We start from the raw sequence: 25,634 nt of genomic DNA, 5'->3' as shown, positions 1-25,634 counted from the left end.
TTAAGATGTACTCGATTTAAGACAGCAGGACTGTTCTTCATGAAGCATATTGATTTTGTTTTCTTTCAGGTTTGGGTTAGGTCTGGGATAAACTGATTGTTTTAGGTGCAGTTGTAAGCTCTAGAGCACTGTCTGATGGACACATTTATTAATGGGGGTGAAATGCTGTTGTATGCCAAAATATCATTGTTTGTGTGTCCATATGCAGTAAGACTTATTTTACAGTGTTTTCGAAGTACTGTGCGCAAGTCTTTCTCTCCGCTTTTATCACTATTTCAGTGATTCACAATGCCATTTGTATTGATCTTCCCCCAGATCCAGTAAATCCCAGCTCCTCTGTGTCCTCTGTTATGTGTGGATCACTGCCAGGTCTTACCGGATTGCAGAGGGAGTTCAGACGCACCAGTATTGACTCCCAGGAGAACGAGGCCCCATGTTCAGAGCATAATAAGCGGAGGGACAGCTGCTCGCCTGCCCTGTCTCAAGCCCATCCTGACTGCAAGCAGATGGACAGGGGGCCGCCCTTGAGTAGGAGTTCCTATGTAGCCCCAGAGAAGCCCATCACCAGGGTTCACCACCTGATGCCCGCCAGACAACCCAGGGACAAGGACAAGGGGGCCGAGCCTGTGGCAGAGTCGACCTTGGTGGTGCCAGCCCAAGACAACAAGAGCGGGAAGAAGGTCAAGAAGCTGAAGAAGAAGAAAGCCCTCAGGAAGGCCAATGATAGGCAAGATAATAGTGACACAGAGCAGGATGGGGAGAGTGGGCGGCCCACTAGGAAGGTGAGAAGCAAGAGAGCTGCCAAAGGAGGGAGGGTAAGCACGTCCACTCTGCTAGGCCCAGAGGAGGAGGGGGACCAGGATGGGGAAGCTACACCAAGTCATGGCAACTCAGCTCACAAAGTGGGGCTGACGAGGCAGGCTGCTGCAGAAAGCGACTCCTCTCTGGAGTTGGTGGAGGTTCCCTGTACCCAGTTAGAGGTGGTCTCCATTGACTCATCCGACTCTGAGAAACACAACCCAACAGCCGGGAGGGACCCCCCTGACATGGCTGCACACCAGCAGAGCGAGGCCCACAAACTAGGCTGCGATGAAGTGAGCTCCACCAGTGAACTAGCGACCAGCCCTAGGGGCAAGTCAAAGTGCAGGTCAGTCTGCATTTATTGGTTTTGAATTTTGATTCAGTTTTATGTACAAGTTCAATATACTTTCATTATAAATAGGTAACCGGATAGTTGCATTTGTGTGCACAATGAGTTCCATATTCACTCTAGTTGTTTGCATTTGCCAATATCCTTGTTTTGTTCCCAAATGTGTTCTTGTTTCTTTTATTCCTCCAGTAAATCACAGACAGCATTGTCCTCCGTGAAAGGATCCAAGAACTCTTCAGGTAGGACTATTTCAGGTGACTTGATCATAAAAAAAGACTCTGTGTAAGCTATTGCAGAAAAACAGGATATATATTTGAAATAAGAGTCAAACTACAGTCCTCTTATTGGTATATGGAATTTGTAGTCTATGTTTCATGGGAGAGAAAAACTATTTATGTAAGTCTGTTTTTATTGTTCAAAGAAAAGAAAATAACAATGTTTCGTGCTCTCCCCTGTCTCCTCTTCCATGGCTTCATAAGGGCAAAGATATGCTGTCAACAGCATATCAAGAGCTTTATGTTACAAACTCAATTCTACCAGGAAAAAATTAGTGCCCATACACATTAGCTGGATAAAAATAGGCCTGTGTAGACTCAAATTCCTTTTTATGGGCATGGTATTAGAAAGTGGTGCACTATTTTAATATTAAGATCCAAAGAGATCCTAAAGGGGGTTCTGTTTGCATTATACATTGACAGTTTCAGCACCTTAATGTATTGATTTTCAGATACTGTCATCTCATGTCTGCCACTCATGGACGACCATAATCTCAATTAGTGTATTTGACAGACAAACCTTTACCCATAAGTTTTATATATTTTTAGCCCCACATTTTGTTAGCTGTCTGCAGTTGATACTCTTGCATTGAGGTTCATTCAGAGATAGTTCGTATGGAAATGTGTTGACGCTACAGCTGTGAACAACTTTGTAAACACCTAGTTAAATGTCTCATACCATAAATTGTTTTAGTTTCTATCACAGCTATGCAATATGCATATATTTTTATGTGCATTTCTATTAGTATGTATGTGACACTGGATTACCTTGCCCACCCCTTTTCTGTACAGAAAAAAATGTTTATAGAGATAGGAGCTGGGAGTAAGATCCTGTGTTGCCAGTACAAAGTATAGCTTTTGTCTTCTTAATGTTTGTGCAATATAGCATTTAATGCTGTTGCAACGTGTCTGAAAGATGATTTATGATAAAGCTCTGTGTGTACCATATACTTCTGCCAAATATTAAACCCAGTTTGATTGCTGCTAAGAAAGCTGCCTTGTTTTTCTCTTCAACCTTCAAGCATAGCTTATATTGATGAAAAAAAATACAGATTTTCTCACCACACAAAAATAAATATAAAACATGTAATGTCATTAAAAGTTACAAATAATAGTCATATAAAACATATAGGGTTGTACATGCAACACTTAAATCCCCCAGTGGCCACGCACCTCAGCTACTCAATTTCCACTACCTTGTTGTACACACTGGGAAATGTATTAACACTCTGGAAAAGGACAAAAGTTGTTCTTGACTGGTACTCATACCCATTAAGTTGCAGACAAAAGTATCAGCACTGAAACTGTTCTAATCCAGTGAAGGTCTTACTTAGGGATGGGAATTACTAATAATTTGATATTCTAAGACCCGGGGGGGGGGGGGGGGGGAGGACGACAATCTTTTTGTTTATTCCATTAACCGAATTATAGTCCCTGCTCTTATGCTCGCACAAATTAAAGGCACATACAGGCCTACTATTAATTTACACAGCATGAAAGTTTCAGATCACAATAATTTAAATCCATCCATCCATCCATTTTCAAAATCGCTTATCCTGGTGAGGGTCGTGGGGAAGCCGGAGCCGATCCCGGCAGGCATAGGGCATAAAGCAGGATTACACCCAGGACAGGACGCCAGGCCATCGCTGGGCAACACACATACACGCACACACAGACGCACACACACACACATACCTACAGTGCAATTTAGCATGGCCAATTAACCTAACCCACATGTCTTTGGAGAGTGGGAGGAAACCGGAGTGCCCGGAGGAAACCCACACAGACACAGGGAGAACATGCAAACTCCACACAGACAGGCGCATTAATGTAAATCAAAATTATGTATTTTTCCATAGTATTTCAATTTAAAATAAAATAATACCTGCTTGTATCTGTAGATACTGTATTAAGAAAAAATCAATCAAATCAAATCTTTTTTACTTGATGTTTATTGTACATATCCAAATATAACTTTCTTTGCAAGAAATAAAAAATGTAGTGTGTTTAGTCTATAATAAAAATATTTATTCTTTAGCATTAAACTAGAAAACAAATACTGCTCAATAAATCTACTCCAAAAATACCCAAATTCTAAATCACAGCAAGCAATGTATAAGGGCAGGTGGCACTAAAACTATTCCTGTGTTTTCTATATTATATTATTATTCAACATATTTTTGTTTAAGAATATTAACATATCTACATGTTCAGACGAGAGACGATTTTGTAGCCTGTTTATACAGTAAGTCCAGCAAGTGAAAAGATTCTCTCTGCTAGGACCGAATTGTAGGAATACACAAATATGCCTTTGCTAATGCGCCAAACATTTTGAATCTAAATTAATTAATCCTCCATTTTAAAAGCGCACTGTAATCCAGTAAAATGCATGACTCGCTGTCAAAATACAAAGTAATTTTGTCACTCTTTGCAGAAGATGATGTTTATTTTTTGTGTTAAGCAGAAGGCTCACTCACCTGAACTGGTGCTTCTGAAATGTCTATGTTCACTGATAGGCTATAAAAAAAGTTTGCCTAATTTAGCACTTAAAAGCCATCTTGATATTGGAATTAATACATTTGATGTATTTGTGTCATGAGTCCAAAGCTGTTGCAGCTGTTGTGTTAAGTCTGACACAGCCATTCATATTTCAAGTGATTCTGTAACTTGTGTTTGTGATTGTGTTTTGAACTGCATCACCTTCTGGGATTCGCTGAGCACACTGTGCTTTGACACCATTGAATTGACGCATCAGATTTCCCTTTTCACTTTTTTATTTTAGCCAATAGCTGTACCTGTTGTTTTTTTGTTTGTTTTAGCTGAGGAATAACAGCTCTCTCTACAATTATAACAATACCTTTAATCAGTTGTAAATTATATTGCATATTTATAAGATGTACATAAATGTTGTTTTTTGTATTCTGATAGTTAACTCGTTTTCGTGTAGTCAAGTAATGGACTGTACTATCTCATCCCAAGTCTTAACTGTGCTCAATGAACTGGAATATTTACATCTACCCACAGTAAGAGTAAAATGTTTCAGAGAGAAATATTTCAGATGCAGAGATCTCTCATTTTTCCAGAGGTGTCATCGGGAGCAGAGGAGGATGAGCCTACGGAGGGGTCATTTGAGGGTCACCAGGCTTCAGTCAACTCTATGCAGATACACAATGGGCTGCTGTACACCTGCTCTGGGGATAAGACTGTGAGAGTCTTCAACCTGATAGTGAGTGTTCCAGAGAATCCAAGTTTAAATAGTTTATAGCAAGCATGCTACCAGCTACTTCCCTCCAACCTGCTGCACATATTCTCAAGGCATCCAGTAGAATCACAATTGTATATATGTTTTCATTCCCACACCCTATGTCATAGAACAGCTGGGTAATGGGTATTGTAATTGAACGGGCAAAAGTTTCCACTGAGACTGGGGAACTGTCATAACAGACCAGGGGATTATGTCATATATATGTAATTTGTATGGTAAGAATGTACAGCCTCTGTCCAACACAGATTTTAACGTTTTTCTATGAATCTGTGAAGTCTGAGATCTGCTTGAAAATTATCTTGCTGCCATCAAATCTAAAACCTAATCTAGGCTCCTTCTTATAATGTGTTGGCTCAAATTGCCGTTGAGCCAAAGCAAAAGTTTACGCTTTTGAAGGCTGGTTCTAATGAGTGCCTTTCAATTTTGTGTTTTTTAGACCCGCAAGTGTGTGTCTGTGTTTGAGGGGCACACCACCAAAGTGAACTGTCTGATGGTCTCCCAGGGCCCCGGCCTGGCCTTGCGTCTCTACACGGGCTCCAGTGACCACTCCATCCACTGCTACGATCTCAAGGTGCCCAACACTGTCACAAAAATGAATACCTAGTGTTCGCTGAATGTTGTGGAGTTTTGGAGGTTGTGCAGTGTGTAGGTCCAAGGGGGTTGTTCTCACTGTTCAGTCTTCTGAAATACTGAGGCTTTGCAGTCCAGACTGAGTTAATACTATTTTGATTAAGTCCCTCATTTAGTTTAGTCAACTATTAGTTTTACACAACTCATTCAAAAAGAAACAATTTAATTTTGTCTAGATCCACATTCATTATAGAATACCTGGAAGAAAATGTAAACAGTCATGCAAACTGGAGAAAATGTTAAATATCTGTGTAGTATCATGGAAAGCTATGGGAATTTATTTTAACTGAAAGACAAAAGTTTAAAGAAGGTTATTTTGAGCTAGAGCTAGTGAAACCTGTCATTTCTTAAATCAAACTAAATTGTACAGAACATTAGAGAAACTAAAAACTGACAAGAAATGACTGAAAACCACTATACTTTAATAAGAAAGCCATGTGAAATGATCCTTGAGGGGGACTGCAATGACCTGGGCAGAATTAGCTACAGTGAAAGTGCTGAAGTATGCTAAGTGCTTTGTTACAAATGTATAGTGTTCAGATCTGTGCAACTTAAAAGGAAATCCAGATAGCTATCAATTCATGTGTCAGTGCTCACTAGGTGTCCCATATATGTCCCTTCACATGTTACAGTCGACATTGCATAGATGGAAGAGGAGGAAGAAAGAAATGGAATCTGCAGGTTTAATTTTGTCTGGAGAAGAATTTGAGGCCTCAGAGTTACGGCATCTAAAGACTCTGGGGCAGAAATATATAAACCGAACTCTAGGTGCCTCTGACATTCCTGCACTAGTTAATTGTATTGGATTTTACCTGGACAAAATCTATCAGGGCATCATCCCATCTTATATTATTTACAGACAAGAAAAAGATAATGCTTTTTGAACTATCACACTCCAGGCACAGCTTCCAGGACAGAACACAAAAGGTGAATGAATGGTGGCTCTTTGTTTTATTTTATCTTTGTTTTATACTGATGAGCCAATACTGGGGAAGATCACAAAATGAAATAAAACTACATCTCCACCCTGACTATTCACACCTGTAGCCTACAGCCCATTATCTCCTAATTAGAGCAGGCTGGTTCCAGGGCCAGTAGTGTTGCCATTCCATGATGTGGGCTGGGTCTGGTCAGCCTTCTTCCAGATGTTCTCAGATATAATTCATACTGAGTATTGCATTTGTCATTTTTCAAATTTGTTGTGATTTTGTTTGTTTGTCTTGTGGGATATTGTGCAAATTTAATACTTACTATGGGATTACTGTCCTGGATTCCTTTTACATATAGGGATGACTTGAGTAGACAGAGCCTGAACTCTTTTGCTTGCTCTCTGAAAAGAGTCAATTAGTTCTAAATACCACCTGTTCAATCAAGGTAACGATTCTTTGCTTGGTAATGTCAATGATGTTGGGATGAACACAGATTAAAACTGGCCTGTCTCTCTTTCTTTGTCTTTCTCACTCTCCTCTCGCTCTCTCTCTCCCACAGAGCCAGAAGTGTGTTGATCAGTTCTGTTTACTGGACCGAGTGCTCTGTCTGCACAGCCGCTGGAAGGTGCTCTATGCTGGGTTGGCAAATGGAACTGTGGTCAGCATCAGCTTAAAGGTGAGATCTACTGCAAGAGTCAAGGCTAGATCATGCCCCTGTAACAAACACCCCTTTGCTCTGGATTTTTAATCGGACTGCTCAGGTGTCAGAAATATGAGCAACGGTTCCCAACACCGGGAAGATGAATGGGCCTTATTTCCTTGTTGGGTTACTGAGTGGGCCTATATATGCTGTTTTATTGAAATTAAATTAATTGTTTTATAATGGTGTGAGTGTGTGGCTGTATACATTCAATGTGTGTGTCTATATTTATATGTTTATAACCATTAGCCTATATCGATCCACTTATGTGGTTGACTTATAGGTTATTGTTCATCTCTTGTTTTGGTATCTTCAGTAGCTTCCTTTGTCCATCTTTGCAATTATTTTTCTTTTTTTTTTTTTCTAGCCCATTGACATTTAACTATAGTGAGGGAAAAAAGTATTTGATCCCCTGCTGATTTTGTACGTTTGCCCACTGACAAATAAATGATTAGTCTATAATTTTAATGGTAGGTGTATTTTAACAGTGAGAGACAGAATAACAACAAAAAAATCCAGAAAAACGCATTTCAAAAAAGTTATGAATTGATTTGCATGTAAATGAGGGAAATAAGTATTTGACCCCTTCGACTTAATACTTGGTGGCAAAACCCTTGTTGGCAAACACAGAGGTCAGATGTTTCTTGTAGTTGGTCACCAGGTTTGCACACATCTCAGGAGGGATTTTGTCCCACTCCTCTTTGCAGATCCTCTCCAAGTCATTAAGGTTTCGAGGCTAACGTTTGGCAACTCGAACCTTCAGCTCCCTCAACAGATTTTATATGGGATTAAGGTCTGGAGACTGGCTAGGCCACTCCAGGACCTTAATGTGCTTCTTCTTGAGCCACTCCTTTGTTGCCTTGGCTGTGTGTTTTGGGTCTTTGTCATGCTGGAATACCCATCCACGACCCATTTTCAATGCCCTGGCTGAGGGAAGGAGGTTCTCACCCAAGATTTGATGGTACATGGCCCCGTCCATCGTCCCTTTGATGCGGTGCAGTTGTCCTGTCCCCTTAGCAGAAAAACACCCCCAAAGCATAATGTTTCCACCTCCATGTTTGACGGTGGGGATGGTGTTCTTGGGGTCATTCCTCCTCCTCCAAACACGGCGAGTTGAGTTGATGCCAAAGAGCTCGATTTTAGGTCTCATCTGACCACAACACTTTCACCCAGTTCTCCTCTGAATCATTCAGATGTTGGCAAACTTCAGACGGGCCTGTACATGTGCTTTCTTGAGCAGGGGGACCTTGCGGGCGCTGCAGGTTTTCAGTCCTTCACGGCGTAGTGTGTTACCAATTGTTTTCTTGGTGACTATGGTCCCAGTTGCCTTGAGATCATTAACAAGATCCTCCCGTGTAGTTCTGGGCTGATTCCTCACCGTTCTCATGATCATTGAAACTCCACGAGGTGAGATCTTGCATGGAGCCCCAGACCGAGGGAGACTGACAGTTATTTTGTGTTTCTTCCATTTGCGAATAATCGCACCAACTGTTGTCACCTTCTCACCAAGCTGTTGGCGATGGTCTTGTAGCCCATTCCAGCCTTGTGTAGGTCTACAATCTTGTCCCTGACATCCTTGGACAGCTCTTTGGTCTTGGCCATGGTGGAGAGTTTGGAATCTGATTGATTGATTGCTTCTGTGGACAGGTGTCTTTTATACAGGTAACGAGCTGAGATTAGGAGCACTCCCTTTAAGAGAGTGCTCCTAATCTCCGCTCGTTACCTGTATAAAAGACACCTGGGAGCCAGAAATCTTGCTGATTGATAGGGGATCAAATACTTATTTCTCTCATTAACATGCAAATCAATTTATAACTTTTTTGAAATGCATTTTTCTGGATTTTGTTGTTGTTATTCTGTCTCTCACTGTTAAAATACACCTACCATTAAAATTATAGACTGATCATTTCTTTGTCAGTGGGCAAATGTACAAAATCAGCAGGGGATCAAATACTTTTTTCCCTCACTGTATTTTCACTCTAGATATGTATATAGTTTACTACACAACTGGATATAATGTCTGTGAAGCTACTAAACCCCTGTGCAAGTACCCTATGATTTGTGAAAAACATCTAATGCCCTGTTTCCACTGGGGGACGCGTCAGGCCCTGGACGCACGGGTGTTTCCACTGGCTTAAGCGTCTGGACGCGTTCCAGGTTTTGTGGATGGTTAACTATCTGCTGCGAGACGTGGCTGTAAGCATCCGTCACACCCACTAAGGAAATACTTCAATTTCAGAAGCGGAGATGTGTGCTTAACTTGTAGACAGACAGGGAAGAGCCAGCCACATTATGTCGGAAGATATAATCTCAAGTGCCATGTGGGATCACGAAGAAATTACAGTTTTATTAGCAGCATGGAGTGAAATCCACCTACAGAAACAATGACTGCTTACAGTTAATATTCGAGTGTATTAAAAACTAATTCGAAAAACTGCAGATTTTCCCTTAACTTGGATATCAACTGCATGTAGGTTCACTTTGCTAGAAACTTAACTTCACTTTTGCTGGTTTTGCCCTATTGAATATTGCCCATCTTCCCCATCTCCTACATCCTGCTCTCCTGCTCTCTTCCCAGACCAACAAGCAGCTTGATGTGTTTGATTGCCACGGCCCCCGGGCTGTGAGCTGCATTGCCACAGCTCAGGAGGGGGCTCGCCGGATCCTCCTTGTGGGTTCCTATGACTGTACCATCAGTGTGAGGGACGCCAAGAGTGGGCTGCTGCTCCGGACGCTGGAGGGGCACACAAAAACTGTGCTCTGTATGAAGGTCAGTCTCTCCCAGGCATCAATGTCTTTTCAGCCTGCACCCTCACAGTTTTTAAACAAGCCATTCCTATGCATGCAAGTGTCTCTTAAGGAACCACAACACATCAGCCACTGTTTATATAAGGAATCTCCCTCCATATTTCATTCTGTCACTGATAATGCACCTGAATTTAAATTATTTCCCCCAAAGATGAAAGACATGTAGAATTTAAATGTATAAGTAAATAAAGGTGAATGAAAACAGTTGCTCCTCTTCCTCTACGTTACCGTGAATAAATCTTGTTTTTAGGTTGTGAATGACCTGGTTTTCAGCGGATCCAGTGACCAGTCTGTTCATGCACACAACATCCATGTAAGTGAAATAAGGCCATAGTTTAACCCTCAAGAGTTCTGCCCATCTTTTTTGACATCTTCATCTCAACGACAGTCAACAGCATAGTATATAAACTTTTTAATCAAGACCAAAAACAAATGAAGGTGTCATTTTCTATTTTGATGTCAGCTTTTTTTTTTTAATTAGCAGTAAGTGACTTGTGGTTTGTTAATTGGCTGTCTCACATCATTAACCTCTGCTAGGTACATTGTGTCTTATTTGCAAGTTGATCCTCGGATAACAATATTATATTGTTTTAATTATGATGCTATGAGAAAAATAATAAAATACAAATGGCAGATTACTTCACCAGGGAGAACAATTTTTGGTAACTGGTACTCTTGTCTTCATTACTCGGTCCCAATTTCTCTTCTCTGTCACTCAATTGTCTTTTTGGATATTTGAAACTTGATATTATAGAAGGCCACAAATCATTGTAACATAGATAAGAACAAAAGATAGCTATGCAACTAGACATTAGTTTGCACTGGGCTACACCACACACAAAATCTTAAGAATCCATTAATTTCAAGTTCAACTGCAAAATAGAACAAAATAACAGATTTTTGATATTTATTTTACATAATCAGTTTTTATTTGTATAGTACCATTTGCAGGGAAGCCACAAGAGCACTTTACACATTGATGAACAAATAAGAACAAAATGGATAAATAAACAAACCATAAACAATTTATACAATAAAAAAAATAAACCATTAGGCACAGAGGAGAGAAACAAAAACACCTATGGATGACAGATTTGTTACAGTAGGAAATAAATCTCTGGGGGTCCACAGCTTAAAGGCATGGTAGTACATTTTCTCCAATGCTTTAATTTAGGTCTGTATCAGCACACCCCTGTTCACAAGCCTCAAGAATCAAATCTGTAAATCTAAGTTTAATTTACTAAACGTTTAAACCCTGAGTTAATCTGCATTTAAACAGGCAAACAATTTATGTTTCAGTAATTTTACATTTGTATATTGCACTTGCATTATTTTATGTCACACGATAATCTGTTTCAGTTGCATTTTGTGTCTCAGGGGGTGGAGACTCATTTTCCACTCAAATACTGGCTTACATGTACAAGATACATGCATGCTACTTTTAGCTAAAGTTGTTCTGAATCCATAGCCATAACAAAACATTGTGGTTCATAGCAAAGGCATATTGTTTATAAGCCAGAATGTAAAAGCCTTTCCTCTACGGCTACGCTCTTCTTCACACTCCTCTTCTCGTTTGTAAACTTTCTACAGCAGTGCATAATCAGACACTTGCCTTATTAGCTGAGAGTTCCAGGCTTTCAGAGGGTCCTTTGGATTGGCTAGATAGTCATAGAGTCATGGTCTGTGATTGGGTAAAAAAAAAAAAATCAGATCACTAGGGTTGATGACAGACTATAGCAACGTCCTTTCCATTAGTCAATACCATCCCCATGTTCTGCAGTTGTGCATTGGATTGTAAAAGCTGGTAAAGATGAATGTTTCTTTTCAGCCAAATCTCAGTTATGCAGCAAAAAATATTAAATGCATGTCTCTAACCACAAATCGTTTCCCCATAAATTAATACTTAGTAATATATGCCCCAATTTTGGGGTGAATCCGCCCAATTCATGTTCAGAGGGTTAAAAGAAAGCATCCTCCTTGCTCCCTTTCCTGTAGCCCTTGACTTTGACCCTACATCTTGACAGCACTTAGCTTTTACCGTCCAGGATGTAGGACCTCACTTACTGTACTTGCCTATGTAAATTGTAAATTGGAATTTGTAAAATGCATTATATTTTGAATTGCTATGTTTTAGTTAGATTGAATTTGTAATGATTGATGCCTTTTACTTAACTGTATTTTTGCACTTTGTGTTGCACTTATGTTTCAAGTCGCCCTGGATAAGGGCGTCTGCCAAGAAATAAAATAAAAAAACAACAATAATAATAATAATAATAAAAATACAAAATAATTTTAACCTAAAACCTTAAATAGCCTACAATGATCAAATTAAGATGACTATTATAAGGGCTATGAGCAGTCAAACTGAGAATGACAATTTATTCTCACAGCTTTTGCTCATGGACGACTGTATTCACACACCTGTTAGTGTATTTGACAGAAAAAGCTTTACCCATATAAGTTTTATATATTTTTCAATATGTTGAAAAATAAGAAGTAGCCCCATATAGTTTTTTTAACTGTCCACAGGTGATACTCTTACATTGAGTTTAATTCAGAGACAGTTGCTATGGAAATCTGTTGACACTACAGCTGTGATCAACTTGACAGACAGAGTCCAATGTCTCACACCACAAACTTTTAGTTTCCATCGCAGCGGCAGGGTATGAAGCACAACTGCCCTATTTTGTCACAGTGCCTATTGCTGTTATTCAAGCTTATACTTTGCCTGAATTAGGAGTTTTGGAATATGGTGTGTGCTTCCACATTTGTGTGTGTGACAGCATAAATGTGCTCCAAAGATCTCCTGTCTGGTTTGATTTCTGTGCACTGTCTCTTTCTCTCATCCCTCCCATTCCTTGTCTCTGCACAGACTGGAGAACTGGTGCGTATTTACAAGGGCCACAGCCATGCAGTCACAGTGGTTGCCATCCTGGGGAAGGTCATGGTCACTGCCTGTCTGGACAAATTGGTACGGGTCTATGAGCTTCAGGTAAGCACAGTCAACAGCAGCTCCCATGAGCAGAAGGAGGCATTAGCTTTAATATAAATTTGCACAGAACAGTAAAGAACTATAGAAGGGCTGAGGGCTAATATAGGTTTGCAGAACATGCTATAAAAATTGTACTGCAGTGTACCATTGTATAACCACTGCAAAGTTTAGGAATGATAGTGAAATCCTTAACTTTAAAGTATGGACAGTTATGATCATCCATGAAACAAACAATTCAAAACCATGCCAAAGCAGAGTTAAGATGTGTGTAAACTGCCAAATTACTGTAGTAAACTTTTATAAGGAATCTACTGTGGCAAACACATTTTTCAAACTCAGTATTTTTTGGAAATTAATGAAATCAATATTGTTTTCTTGTCAATTATACCTTGGATATTGCACATTTTAAAGGGCAGACCTCTGTTTTCCCCAAAATATTGGAAAAAGGTTTGTACCTGATAACGCAGTCAGGACAAGTTCCGCTTGCCTATGTTCCGAATGCTGTATGTCAGGTACTTGGTCATATTGGTTAATTTCTTCCATTTTTAAAATGTCTTTTTCAGTCTCATGATCGATTGCAAGTGTATGGAGGCCACAAAGACATGGTGATGTGCATGACAATACACAAGAGCATGGTAAGTCATGGCCCACATTTCATATTAATAATAATTTGACCCTGCTCAGAATATGGTCAATGGGTTGGGCAGATGTAGTTAATTGATGAATATTTGAATAACTGATTCTTTATTTCTCAGATCTACACTGGATGTTATGATGGGAGCATCCAAGCAGTGCGGTTAAATCTGATGCAGAACTATCGCTGCTGGGTAAGATTATTTGCTGAGGATAATGCAGATGTTTATACTGCAAAATGCATAGAACAACACATTTTTTCCCCCTTCTTACAAAAATGATCTAACGTCCGTAAAGTGCAGACATCAATCTTTCAAATATAGAAGTCTTACACAATACTGTAATTGTCCTCCTCAAAATGTTCTGGTTTTACTTTTAACATTTAATAAAATACTGGTGAGACAGCAGGTCCTTCATACAGTGGGTAACACCTATACGAAAGAGAGAGTTCACAAATGAGGAGGCGATTGTGCTTATATTTCTGGTTTGGTTGGTTGTACATTGATGATAAATAATTAGTCAAGCCTATTCTTGACACACCCTATGAAATTGGCTTTAACCTTGTGTTGTTGATCTCTTTTACCTGGACTTACAGTATGTAATTTTGAGGTATCTTGCAATGCCTGAATTAAGTCCCCTGGTATTCTTCTCTCCTCAAACGACTTTGTTCCTTTAGTCTTTCTAGGCAAGACATTCCTTTCAGCCCTGACAGCCTTCAGAGCCGTAATCCACTTATTTTTCTTCCTTGAATTTAGGTGCAGATAACGATTTATCTTAGAAGGGATGACTGTCAGCTAGTCTGTTGCAATGCATAGAAAGGCTACCTGTCAGTGTTTTAGTGGCTTATGTCTCAGCCTTGTATGTCAGCAGTGTCTCAGTCTGGTTCCCTCTAGGTCTAATCTCTCTCTCCCTCTCTCTGTCCCTGTTAGTGGCATGGCTGCTCTCTGATTTTTGGGGTCGTGGATCACCTTAAGCATCACCTCCTGACAGACCACACCAACCCCAACTTCCAGACTCTGAAGTGTCGCTGGAAGAATTGTGATGCCTTCTTCACTGTCAGGAACGGGTCCAAGCAGGTAAAATCCAACTGCCAGGTACCCTCTATACCAGCAGCTCAGCCCATAGACAGACTGAAAAGTAATGACCAGTATTCATTTAGTTTTTATTTGATAATATTGTCAAATTTTTTCCTTTTTTAAATAGTGGTGATAAATAAACATGTTTAAAGTTTTATGTATATGAATCATGGCAATCTGCTTTAGGGCCACGGCTTAATCCAAATATGTATATACTGTTCGCTTTACTAGTAAAAGACATTTAATCAACGCCATTGTAATGCTCTTCATGGACCAACTGATGAAGAGCTTTAACACTCAATCTCATCACTACTCACTCAAGTATTTAGATGATGAGCACATGAACCATTGTGTTATTATTATTGTGTTATTATTATTGTGTTTTTAGATATTTGTAACAACCTATGCACTGACAGTTTAATCACTTCCCTCAGGATGCTCCCAAGCACATGCAGAAGCATGCCGAAGAAGACAGTAAGCTGGACAGTTAATGAAGAAACTTCTCCCATATTGGGAAGCATGGACAAAAAGACCTCCCTAAGAAAAATAATAATAATCTGGAAGATCTCCTTGTGTCAGCTTGGAGGCTCTTGGAGGGACAGACCAGTCTTGCATTAATGACACAATTGTGAAGGGCGAAGAGAGGTTAAGCTGCCTATAACACATCAGTCTCTCAAACCCATCCGGGCAATCCTGTGCCTTCTGGTTATTCTTAAATAATGGATCCTTTAAAGAGACTGTATAATATTCTCAGTTTTTATTTTAAGATCTATAGCAACCTGAACTCCATTCAGTCTCTCAAACTGAGGAAGATGTGTTCTCCCGTAGCTGTGCAAATGACTCCTAATCAGTTGCAGGTTGATTTTGAGCAGCCCCTGGAGGAGGAAATGTAATGAGCATCCTTAGTCCTGCAAAGTGTTTATATTCCAGACACCTGCTCATGGGAATGGTATTCCAAAACATACATTTCTGAAATCCAGGATTTTGGTACAGGGTCAATATTAACTGAACCCCATCCAGATTTGTATGAGCCAATTTCCTTTTAAAGGGGTCTCTTTAAGAAAACAGTCCAGTTAAAGGGATTCATTAGCCAAAATGGTTAAGAGAAATTTAGAATACACAGGGGATCAATGGGCCTGGATTGAGAAGCCCTGCACTAAGAGGTGGCTTACCTGCAGAGCTCAAAGTGCCTGCATTGTATCTCCTTTAACTATAGGGCAGCCATTCGCCTTTGAACCTACACCTCACTGGAACAGTGTTAAGCTTCAATTAACACGATCAAGCCCAGAAAATGAAGCAGCAAATCAAGCTAGTCCCACTGGCATTTCATCTGCGACAGTGAATGAAAACTGCAGACCCTAGTCTTTCCTGCTCCTTCTCTTATATTCTTTTCCATTCTGATCAAGTTCAAATACAGTCGCCTGCTTTTTCTGTCGACTGCAGACCAAAGGAAAAATAACCAACAAAGATACAGACAAACCATGAACAGTATGATCAGATTAATCACCATCCAAGAAACTTCAGCACAGCTATCTAATTGTATGTCGTCAACCGTTCATACACAGAAAACCTGCAGCTAATGAACTTAAGAAAAGAAGCCACAACATCTTTTTTTTTTTTTTTTTTATTATTGGATTTAATGGTATGGCATGGGTTTCTGAGTACAATAATTGTAGCACAGGTATCAGTTTTCCAAATGGTATTCTCTGGTGGTCGATTATGTTGAAATTTATTTTGATGTATTTTTTAATCCTAGACTAGATAATGAAAATGGTTTAGGAAAATGGTCCTTCTATCCTCAGCAAACAGCTGGTGTTTATTAAGACACTGTTCAGTCATGATGTGCCTTTTCCTGTTAGTACTGAACAGTTTTATAGTCCTGCTAAGTCTACAAATTCAGGTCAAAGCAAAGTTATTCTCTCTTATTCTAATGTTATAATATAAGAAGTAGACATGTTTTGACTGTCATTTTACTTACTGTTTAGTTGTTTTCATTGTGAGGTTTATATGGGTTTCTGTTTTATTCATTTTTCTTTTCTTTTTAAACTAGTAAGGTTGTGAACTACAAGATGGTGTGGAAAAATGCACCACTTAATTCTTAATATTACGTGATTGAAGTGCCTGAGTTTGAGGTTTTTGTGAAGGGAATCTGTTTGCAGTGATGGTACAGAGCACAGTGACACTGTGCGTGAGTGAGTTCAAGTTGTGCTTTTAACCTCATGCGTGTCATTAGAATATCTCTGGTTAGTGCTGATAATTTCAAGTCAAGTAGCCATTGTGTCTTGCATCCTAGAAAAGGACACTAGGCGTCATGGTTTTCCTTTAAAGGATTGTGATTTGTGTTTTAAACCTTTTTTTTATTATTTATTTAGTTTGAAATATCCATTTCGCTGGTGATCACAAATGATCACAAAATTAGCAGCCAGGGGTTTCGGAGTTGAGAGCAATAATCAAAGCTTTTATACCATGGCCATCCAAAAGCCAACCCTAGATATTTGTTCTGTTCTGTTTCTCATTTTACTTCAGTTTTCAATTTTAATGTTTTAATTCAGATCTCAAGTACCTAGTTTGAAAAGAAAGCTGCTACTTTAACATCCGGTATGCAGGTTTTGAGATCTGCAGATCCAAGTGAGACTTTTAGGGTTACATGAATGTACCATTGCTGTCCACTGTGCTGTAGCTCCTGACATATCATGAGAGAATGTTGATGTTTCAATAGACATACCCTCACAATTAAACTGGAAAAGGGAGATTACTTCTGTTCAAGGGTGAAAGACAGTCTATGAATGCTTTTTGTTAAAAACAGGCGCAGGCAGATTTTTTTAGTATCAATGTTCAATACTGGTCACAGTGAATGTGTATGTGCCATTTAATTTAGTTTTTTATTCTCCAGTTGCTTTATGAGCCTGGGGAAGGTTTAGTGAATTTAAATAATTATAATTGTAAATTGTAACCATTTAAGTGGGAATCCCACTATAGGCCAATTACTGCCTTTGTCAAATTTACGCAAAGTGTGCGGAATTAAAAAAGTTGGATTTATTACCCCATAAGATTATTTCAGTGGCATACATGTCTCTGGGTTGCAGTGTTTGCAAGCTCATTTATCCAACCTTATTGGGGTATAGGTCTCTGATAAGTAGTGACAGCTGTGTTCATGAAATGCATATCCTTTATCTCCTTTTACTTGTGCTCTTCATAGACTCATACTTTAATTGGTTTGCTTTTGTTCATCAGTTTGAAATGGTAGACAATAGTCTAGAGGTTTCAGAGCTCAACTTCATACTGTGTTTTGTCGTTACATTTCTTGTTCAGCAAAGTGTCCAGTTTCACATTATACAGATGGCTATTACAAGTCGAGTCGTTTTTGCTGCACACTTGTGGGCCTATAGTTATTCTGCAAAAAAACATTAAATTATATAATAAAAAAAGAAAAGAAAAAGATTATAGGAAGTTTAGGAATGCCAGGAGTTTAGTTTTTTTTAAATTGAATGAGTGTTTTTTTTACTTTATTTCCTTTTTACACAATTTTGTAGGACTGTGTTTTTAAAACAGGAGTTTGTTAGAAGTTTTGTTCTTTTGAAAGGGAGAAGAGTAGGTGGAATTAATGGGGCTGTGAAAGGGATGAAAGGAAAATTTTAACAGATGCCCACGCCATATTTGTATAACAAACTTGTTTTTCTCAAGAAGCAAAGGTATGTAAGAAGCGACATTCTCCCAGCCTGGATTTCAAACAGTAATAGTGCTCGTTGGTGAGCCGTGTTTTTGTAGTATTGACAAATTTAATACACTTTTATAAAACACAGAATATATAATCTACCACACATCTGTTTTAAATCTCTGCATGATTTCAAAATGAACCTGCTCTCCTAAGTTCCTATAAGGAGGGAGCCACTACGTTGAATACTGTGTGCAGTCTGTGACCAATCTGTGTAGGTTTGATGCAACAGTACTATAAAAGGTTTTATTTATCACACTGGTCGCTAGCTTATTCGCTTTATTTAAATAGCACCTTTGCTCTTTGAAGTGTACATCCTTTTTTTCCTGTCCTTATCTTCCATTTATAGGAATGTGTTGATTTTACTGCACCTGTTCAAAGTTTCTTTGATGCTACCTTGTATTCTGATGCAGCCATCCATTTAATTTGAGTTACAAAGCTGTGAACTTGTTACAAAAATTTTATAAGCAAAAACTTCAATAAAATTAAGAGTTTGAGACTTTTAACACTTTGTAATGTTTTTCTTTTTTTTTTAAAGATGTTTTATTATTGTTTTGTGCTTCATTTAATTTTGTCAATATTTGAGTTTTAATGGAATTTACACATTCTGCAGATCAGACAGAGGTCTACAGCTTTGGTCCTGGAGAGTAACATAGAGAATAGAGACTTGGCCAAGACCACATCAAAACTTTGCCCTACCTGTGTATTGCCATATACAAACTTGTACCAAATTGTGGCTTAATTTATCACAAGGCACTTTCTACTACCTACAATGAAAAAACACAATAGGGTACAGGTTTATACTTTGTGATTTGCAGGAAGATTAAAGTTTTGATTTTGCTGGATGTCAAAACACACCTAATAATGGCAAATTACAAATCCATTGTCTGTCTATTTATTTGTTCTCATAAAAATAATGTCATCAAATACTGGATTGTATTTTGCAATTGACAAATGGGTCAGTTTTGTTTCTTATCATGGCCCTTAGTGGCCACAGGAACTCATTGAATCATTGGATTCAACCTCTCCTCTAAAAGGCACCATCATTTAGGTCAGTAAGTAGGTGACTTTTGGCTTTGACTTTTTTTAAAGAAGCACCATGTGGCATGCGGGTCAAACTCAAAGCCTGCAACACCTACCATCTGTCCCATCTATACCTACTGTATAATAGGGTAAAATAATATTTTTTCTTTACCAGGGGATCACTTGGCCTTCTGTCCAAATGTGTCCAGTTGAGTGAAGGATGAGTTAAACCATATATCCTTCAACTAATTGCAAGGAAGGAAAAACAGACTTCATGTGCCATCACAATTGCAGTTTGCCCCCCCACACTTCACTGATGTGCTGTGATATCATTTTTTTGTAAAACATAATTAATGGCTACTACAATGTGGCAAATTATCCAGAACAGAACAATGCATGACAGTTTCACATGAACTCAGTGAAAGCAATTCAGGCCAATAACCTGAACAAGTGTTTATTGGATTACAATTATTAAAAAGGCAGTACACGCATGTTACCAAATCTTTCACGTAAAACCACTGATTTGTGATGGTTTTAAAAACTGGCAAGTACCATTGTGCATTTGTGAGTGTCGTGAGCCTTCATATATTTCTTAGGGCTTATAACCCCTTTGTTACAAACACTGCATTACATGTCCAATCGTTTGTTGAAACTAAACCGATGGATACAGCAACAACTTAATACCTCTAGCAGTGGATTAAAATGTGTGATGAAATGGGCATTGGCCACAGGGTGAAAACTTGCCTGATCTGTTATGAACTCACCCTTTTGCTAGCCAACAACCAAATGAGCAACAACTCTGCAATGCCAGTAGCCCTTCTGTGCAGAGGATGTTGATAACTCAGGGGTGTGACTTGTGATTTTGCCTTGTGTGAGGTTAGTCCCAGATTCAGCAAATTAATTCTCCCAAAGCATGTGGGATCAGACCAGACCACAATGCTACATTTGTCTAACTTAACATTTAGATGATGACTGAGGTTACCCTATTGAGAGATTTATTGTGCTATTTTAACATTTCCATTGATTCTACCACTGGCTCTCAAACTAATACACTAACACACAATAAACACTTGCAACAGTAAACAGAAGTATTTATAATTTACCACAAACAGACACAGGAGAATACATATGAGAGGCAGCCATCTTGTTGTTTTCCTAGTTTCAGACCAGTCTTAGCATTCCTCATTTTCTTTTAACTTTTCCTTACATTAAATTAATCTTGTCTCTAGTTTGCCTTAATTTAAGTCAATTCAGCTCAGCTGCTGAGTTGGTGAAAGTAAATCAGTTGTAGAAAGGTGATTTAGTCAAGGACTAGCAGGAATTCTTTGCCAGGTAGAGCCAGTTAGGTGTGAATTGAAGGCACGTACACTAAAGCTACTTAAAGCAGCTGTTGAGACACAGCCGTGCTGTTTCTTGGTGACAAAAAGTTAAGCAGTTGACTAGGCACCAGGAACCTAGAGACTGAAAAGAAACTAACATTTAGAAGCATGTGGCCACTACAGTGTCATGCTTGCCGAATGATTGCCTTCCTGGATGAACTCATCCAAGAAGATTTCATTTGTGAACATTGTTGGCATGTTGAAATCCTAGAGATCATGGTCCGTGATCTTGAGGCTCAGCTTGTTAATCTGCATTGTATTTGTGTTATAGAAGAAATAGTCAATCAGCCCATGAGAGAGATGGTGTGCACGCCAAAACCTAGGACAGTTGAGACCTTAAAGCAGGACAGCTTAGAGAACTGCTGGGTTACAGTAGGTCGTAACCGCAGAAAAGGGCGAGCACAACCCTTAGAGACATCCCAAGAGCTAGAAATGCCCAACAGGTTCCAACTGCTGGACACCGAGTTGGACAATGACAGCTCAGAGGGTGATTGGAGGGCAGTTGAGCACCAGAGCACCATGGTGTCCACTCCCCCAGAACAGGGAGGTAGTTATAGTAGGAGACTCAATTGTTAGTCTCGATTGAACACAGTGTGACCTAGTGATAAGGAGACCTGCTTGGTATCTTGTCTGCCTGGTGCTCAGGTTGCAGATCTCCCTAAACTAATAGACGGGCTACTGGCCAAAGCCGGGGGGAATCCAGTGGTCACGGTCCACATTGGAACCAATGACATAGGAAAAGGAATGGCAGAGGTGCTGCAAGACAAATTTAAGAGTTAGGAAAGAAACTAAAGAGCAGAACTTCCACGGTAGTTTTCACTGAAATACTTCCAGTGCCATGTGCATGACCAGGGAGACAGGCAGAGATTAGAAAGTTTAACACATGGTTGATATTTTGTTGTAGGGAAGAGGGTTTTAGATTTATGGAGCATTGGTGTTTCTTCTGGGATAGATGGGACCTGTACAAACCGGGAGATGTTCCACTAAGGAAAGAAAACCAAGGGAAACTACTAGTAGGAAAGTCCTGAAATGTTTGTACCTCAATGCCAGGAGTATAAGGAACAAGATGTTAGACCTAGAAGCCAGTGCTGGCATTGACTATGATCAGGGTCGTGTTAAGCCAATGGGCTACATGGGCTGAAGCCTAGGGACGTGATATTTTTTTGCATACTTCTATGAAACCATTTTGGCCAATGTTTTTTGGTTTTGGTAATATATTCTTAAAATACAGCTCTGGAAAAAATTAAGAGACCACTCAAGTTCAGAAATCAATGTTACGTGGTCTCTTATTCTTTTCCAGAGCTGCATAACATCCATTTTCAACTGAATCTGTATCCAGTGTGCTCTAGTCTAACTCTTCTAAGTGCCGCCTCATACCTTCAAAGTTTGCTTTTCTAAAATTGTAGACCATTGTTTTAGACTTGGTACTTGTTTTTTGAAAGAATGCCCAAAGCTTTCACAGAGGTTTTTACAAAAGAAAAAACAGATAACATGCCACAGGTTAAGAACCAGTCCACTCAAACCCAAGAGATATCAGGATAAATGAGGAGGAGGTACTAAAGGGACTAGCAGAATTAAAAACAAACAAATCACCTGGGCAAGATGGTATATTTCCAACAGTACTTTTCAAATATTCCAAATGAAGATGGCAAATGTCATACCAATCCACAAGAAAGGGGACAAAACTTACAAGACAAGAAATTACAGACCAATCAGTCTCAGCTGCATTACTGTTGGGATAAATTACAAGACAAAATAGAGGAGCATCTTAATGAAAACCATATTCTTGGAGATAGTCAACATGGGTTTAGACAAGGCAGATCATGTCTTACTAATTTATTCAAATTTTTTGAACATGCTACTGCAGCTGTAGATCATTTGAAAGCATATGATATGATATACTTAGATTTTGATAAAAGCTTTTGATAAGGTTCCACACCAAAGACTCATCCTCATATTGGAAGATGTAGGCATTCGGGGTAATATAAGTAGATGGATTATGTACTGGTTAATGTTTAGGAAACAGAGGGTGTTGATTAGAGGTGTTGCTTCTAACTGGAGTGAGGTTGTTACTGGAGTTCCACAGGGATCAGTACGAGGGCCTTTGCTTTTTCTAATTTATATGATTGATCTGGACTCTGGGATAGATTGCAAACTTGTCAAATTTGCTGATGATACTAAAATAGGTGGCTCAGCAGATACAATCTCGGCAGCACAGGTGATTCAAAGGGACTTTGAATTTCATCTGCCCACAAATGAATATTATCTATGTGGACAAGTGCAAGGTATTACATGCAGGTAACAAAAATATCCACTATAATTACACTATTGGAGGAATAGCACTAGGTGAAGTAACACATGAGAAAGACCTAGGAGTCTATGTGGACTCCTCACTTTCTCCATCCAAACAATGTGGGGAAGCAATTAAAAAGGTAAACACAATGCTAGGGTATATTGTCAAAAGTGTAGAATTTAGAAGAAGGGCAGTAATGTTCAGACTGTACAATGCACTAGTTAGAGCTCATCTGGAATACTGTGTACAGTTCTGGGCTCCACACTTCAAGAAAGATATCGCTGCTCTAGAGGCAGTTCAGAGGAGAGCAACCACACTTATTCCAGGTCTGAAGTGAATGTCCTACTGAGAGACTGAGGGAACTGCACCTTTTCACCCTGGAACAGAGGAGACTACATGGGGACTTGATTCAAGTCTTCAAGATCATGAAAGACATTCACCACATCAAACCAGAGGAGCTTTTCCAGATCAGCTAGAACACTCGAACCCGGGACACAAATGGAAATTGGGCTTCAAGGCATTCAAGACAGAAAACAGGAGACACTTCTTCACACAGAGAGTTGTCACAATAGTTGTCAAAAGTTGCCACAGGGTGGTAGCTAGAATTATCCAAAGCTGCAATGCATGTGCTGTGTCCCTGTACATCTGCCTGTTTGTTCAAAACATTTTTGGCTTGTTTACATACACATTACACTGCACACTTAGTTGTAAAACGATCTGTGTAGCTGTTTCAAGCATAAAACCCAGTGGGGAAATACTGTTCTCCTTGAGATGGTGCTATCTATCATGCAACATATTCATATATTGACAGTGATATTGTACTTGCATTATCTCTGGATCATTCTAACTATCACAATGAAAAATAATGAATCTCAAATTATTTGATTTTAGTTGCAGGTGGAATAGTGAAACATCTGAAATCTCTTACCTAATTCTTAATCCTACCCTGCTATCTGTATGTGTTAAAAGGCTTGCATTAAAAATATGTCTTCTCTATCGTCAACTAACCTTGATGTTCTAATGTATGAGCCTTCTGTCCCAGAGATGGTCATCTCTGCAAAACAGATACACAAGACCGGGATTTGTGAATGTCAGGGAGATACCAATTGTATAAGAAATGTGTCAGCTTGGATCACCAGCCCATTTGTACACAACATTTCCAAGTTGAAGGGGAAGTATATTGGAGAGATGCAGAGAAGTTTGAAAAAGTGGATTCAAAATCCTGTGTATTCAAGAGACTGAAATGAAGCCAAGCATTTGTTTTGATTACACCTGTTTACTCAAGTCTGTTATTAACAGCTTTCAAGAAAATAAGGATGCAAAAACAGCAATTGTAGTTCATGTAGAGATTAATGAGATCTTGAGGCTAATAGATGAGGCTGGGGAAAGGGATAGTGGGTGGGGGGTCTGCTATGGTTGATCCAGTTGAAGAAGTTGAGGACAGCAGGAACACACTGGCTTTTGTTATGATGTGTGGGGTGCAGGAAAGGTGTCTCAGCAGATGAGGGAAAAAGGTACACTATATCAGGTAATGTGTTACAATAATTACTGGGGGAAAGAGAGAGACAGTGAAGTTTGAGAGGGAAATGCTTGGGGATTTGCTACATGGCAGATAGTGGAGGAGGCAGTGACTTATGGCAATGTGAGTTATACAACAGAAAAGAGAAGGAGGTGCTCAGTGAGGGACTGCAGTGAGGGATGCAGACCCTGGACGAAGGGCGGTGGGGTGGGGTGGGGTGGGGTGGCAGGGGAAATAGGGGGCTAGAGTGTGGTAAAAGTCTGATGGACAGCTGAGGCTGCTCCTGTGAAAAATGAGGTAAAGGCTGGCGTAGTCTGTCGTCAATCCCGATTGGAGAGTCCAGCTCACCTACTGCTGCTGCTACTGTAGTTCACCACTAGGCGTACATGGTCAGCTGGAGCCACTGCACAACACAAACACATCAACAGCAGTCAAAAGCACAACTCCACATTACAGGGTCACCACTATCCACTGGGGGTGTGAGATATGCTTTCACTGTGTGGGAAACATGGCTTATTAATTTGTTTATAAACGTTTCAAGTATGGGCAGAAACTGCCACCCCCTCAACCACTCACCAACCCACCCCCCTCTCAACAACAGTGAAATGGTAGGGGGTGCGGGATTACTGTGGATGGCTACAGGGGGTGCAGGCATGCAAAAAGGTTAAGAACCACTGGTTTAATCACACTCTACTTACATACAGTGGCTGTCAAAAGTATTCACCCCCCTTGGACTTTTCCACATTTCATTGTGTTACAGCATTAACTGATCAACACAGAAAATGTCCATAATGTCAAAGTTACAGATTGTATTTTTTACTTTGACATTATTGACGCTTTCTGTGTTTAAACTCCTGATTAAATCCATTCTGATTTCATGTTGTGGAAAAGTCCAAGGAGGGGTGAATACTTTTGAGAGCCACTATATTAACTGTTTTTGGTTTAGAGTCAATTTTAATAACCTTTCCTGTCTCTGTGTCTGGTTTTTATAGGGACAGGTGGTAACTTCACAAGGTCCACCACAGATCTCTCTGAAGGAGCTAAAGTTGGACATGTGTCATGAACTTTGTCATGAACTGAAATTGATGTCTCACAATATGGTAGTAATATTATTAAAATATCAATATGATGATACATTTACAGATCGTTTTCTTCTTCTTCTTAAGAGCATAAGAAAGGTTAAAGTAATCAAGGGAAGACCTAGCCCTAGTCCCATCCAACCTAAAGTGGATTACTTTAACCCATTT

General features: G+C 39.5%; 2 protein-coding genes across 9 annotated transcripts in view; one reads left to right on the top strand and one right to left on the bottom strand.

Annotated features, from left to right (window-relative positions):
- Positions 1-18,679, top strand: part of LOC136717220 (zinc finger protein 106) — a 59,291-nt gene extending 40,612 nt beyond the window's left edge. Inside the window, exons 11-22 of the mRNA XM_066694731.1 lie at positions 316-1,147; positions 1,340-1,389; positions 4,509-4,651; positions 5,127-5,261; positions 6,809-6,925; positions 9,528-9,719; positions 10,008-10,070; positions 12,630-12,749; positions 13,313-13,384; positions 13,505-13,576; positions 14,312-14,458; positions 14,893-18,679. Of these exons, the coding sequence (XP_066550828.1) occupies positions 316-1,147; positions 1,340-1,389; positions 4,509-4,651; positions 5,127-5,261; positions 6,809-6,925; positions 9,528-9,719; positions 10,008-10,070; positions 12,630-12,749; positions 13,313-13,384; positions 13,505-13,576; positions 14,312-14,458; positions 14,893-14,949 (2,000 nt within the window). The 3' untranslated portion in view covers positions 14,950-18,679. The remainder of the gene's footprint in view (positions 1-315; positions 1,148-1,339; positions 1,390-4,508; positions 4,652-5,126; positions 5,262-6,808; positions 6,926-9,527; positions 9,720-10,007; positions 10,071-12,629; positions 12,750-13,312; positions 13,385-13,504; positions 13,577-14,311; positions 14,459-14,892) is intronic.
- Positions 18,680-24,124: 5,445 nt separating this feature from the next.
- The window catches only part of LOC136716834 (calpain-3), a 63,483-nt gene continuing 61,973 nt past the window's right edge, over positions 24,125-25,634 (bottom strand). For all 8 annotated transcript variants that reach the window (XM_066694231.1, XM_066694233.1, XM_066694235.1 and 5 more), the window contains one exon: positions 24,125-24,790. In XM_066694231.1, coding sequence (XP_066550328.1) covers positions 24,764-24,790 — 27 coding nt within the window. In that variant the 3' untranslated portion in view covers positions 24,125-24,763. The remainder of the gene's footprint in view (positions 24,791-25,634) is intronic.

This window comes from Amia ocellicauda, chromosome 21 (genome assembly GCF_036373705.1).
Source record: "Amia ocellicauda isolate fAmiCal2 chromosome 21, fAmiCal2.hap1, whole genome shotgun sequence".
Lineage (NCBI taxonomy): Eukaryota > Metazoa > Chordata > Actinopteri > Amiiformes > Amiidae > Amia > Amia ocellicauda.
This window is presented reverse-complemented; position numbering and strand designations above follow the sequence as displayed.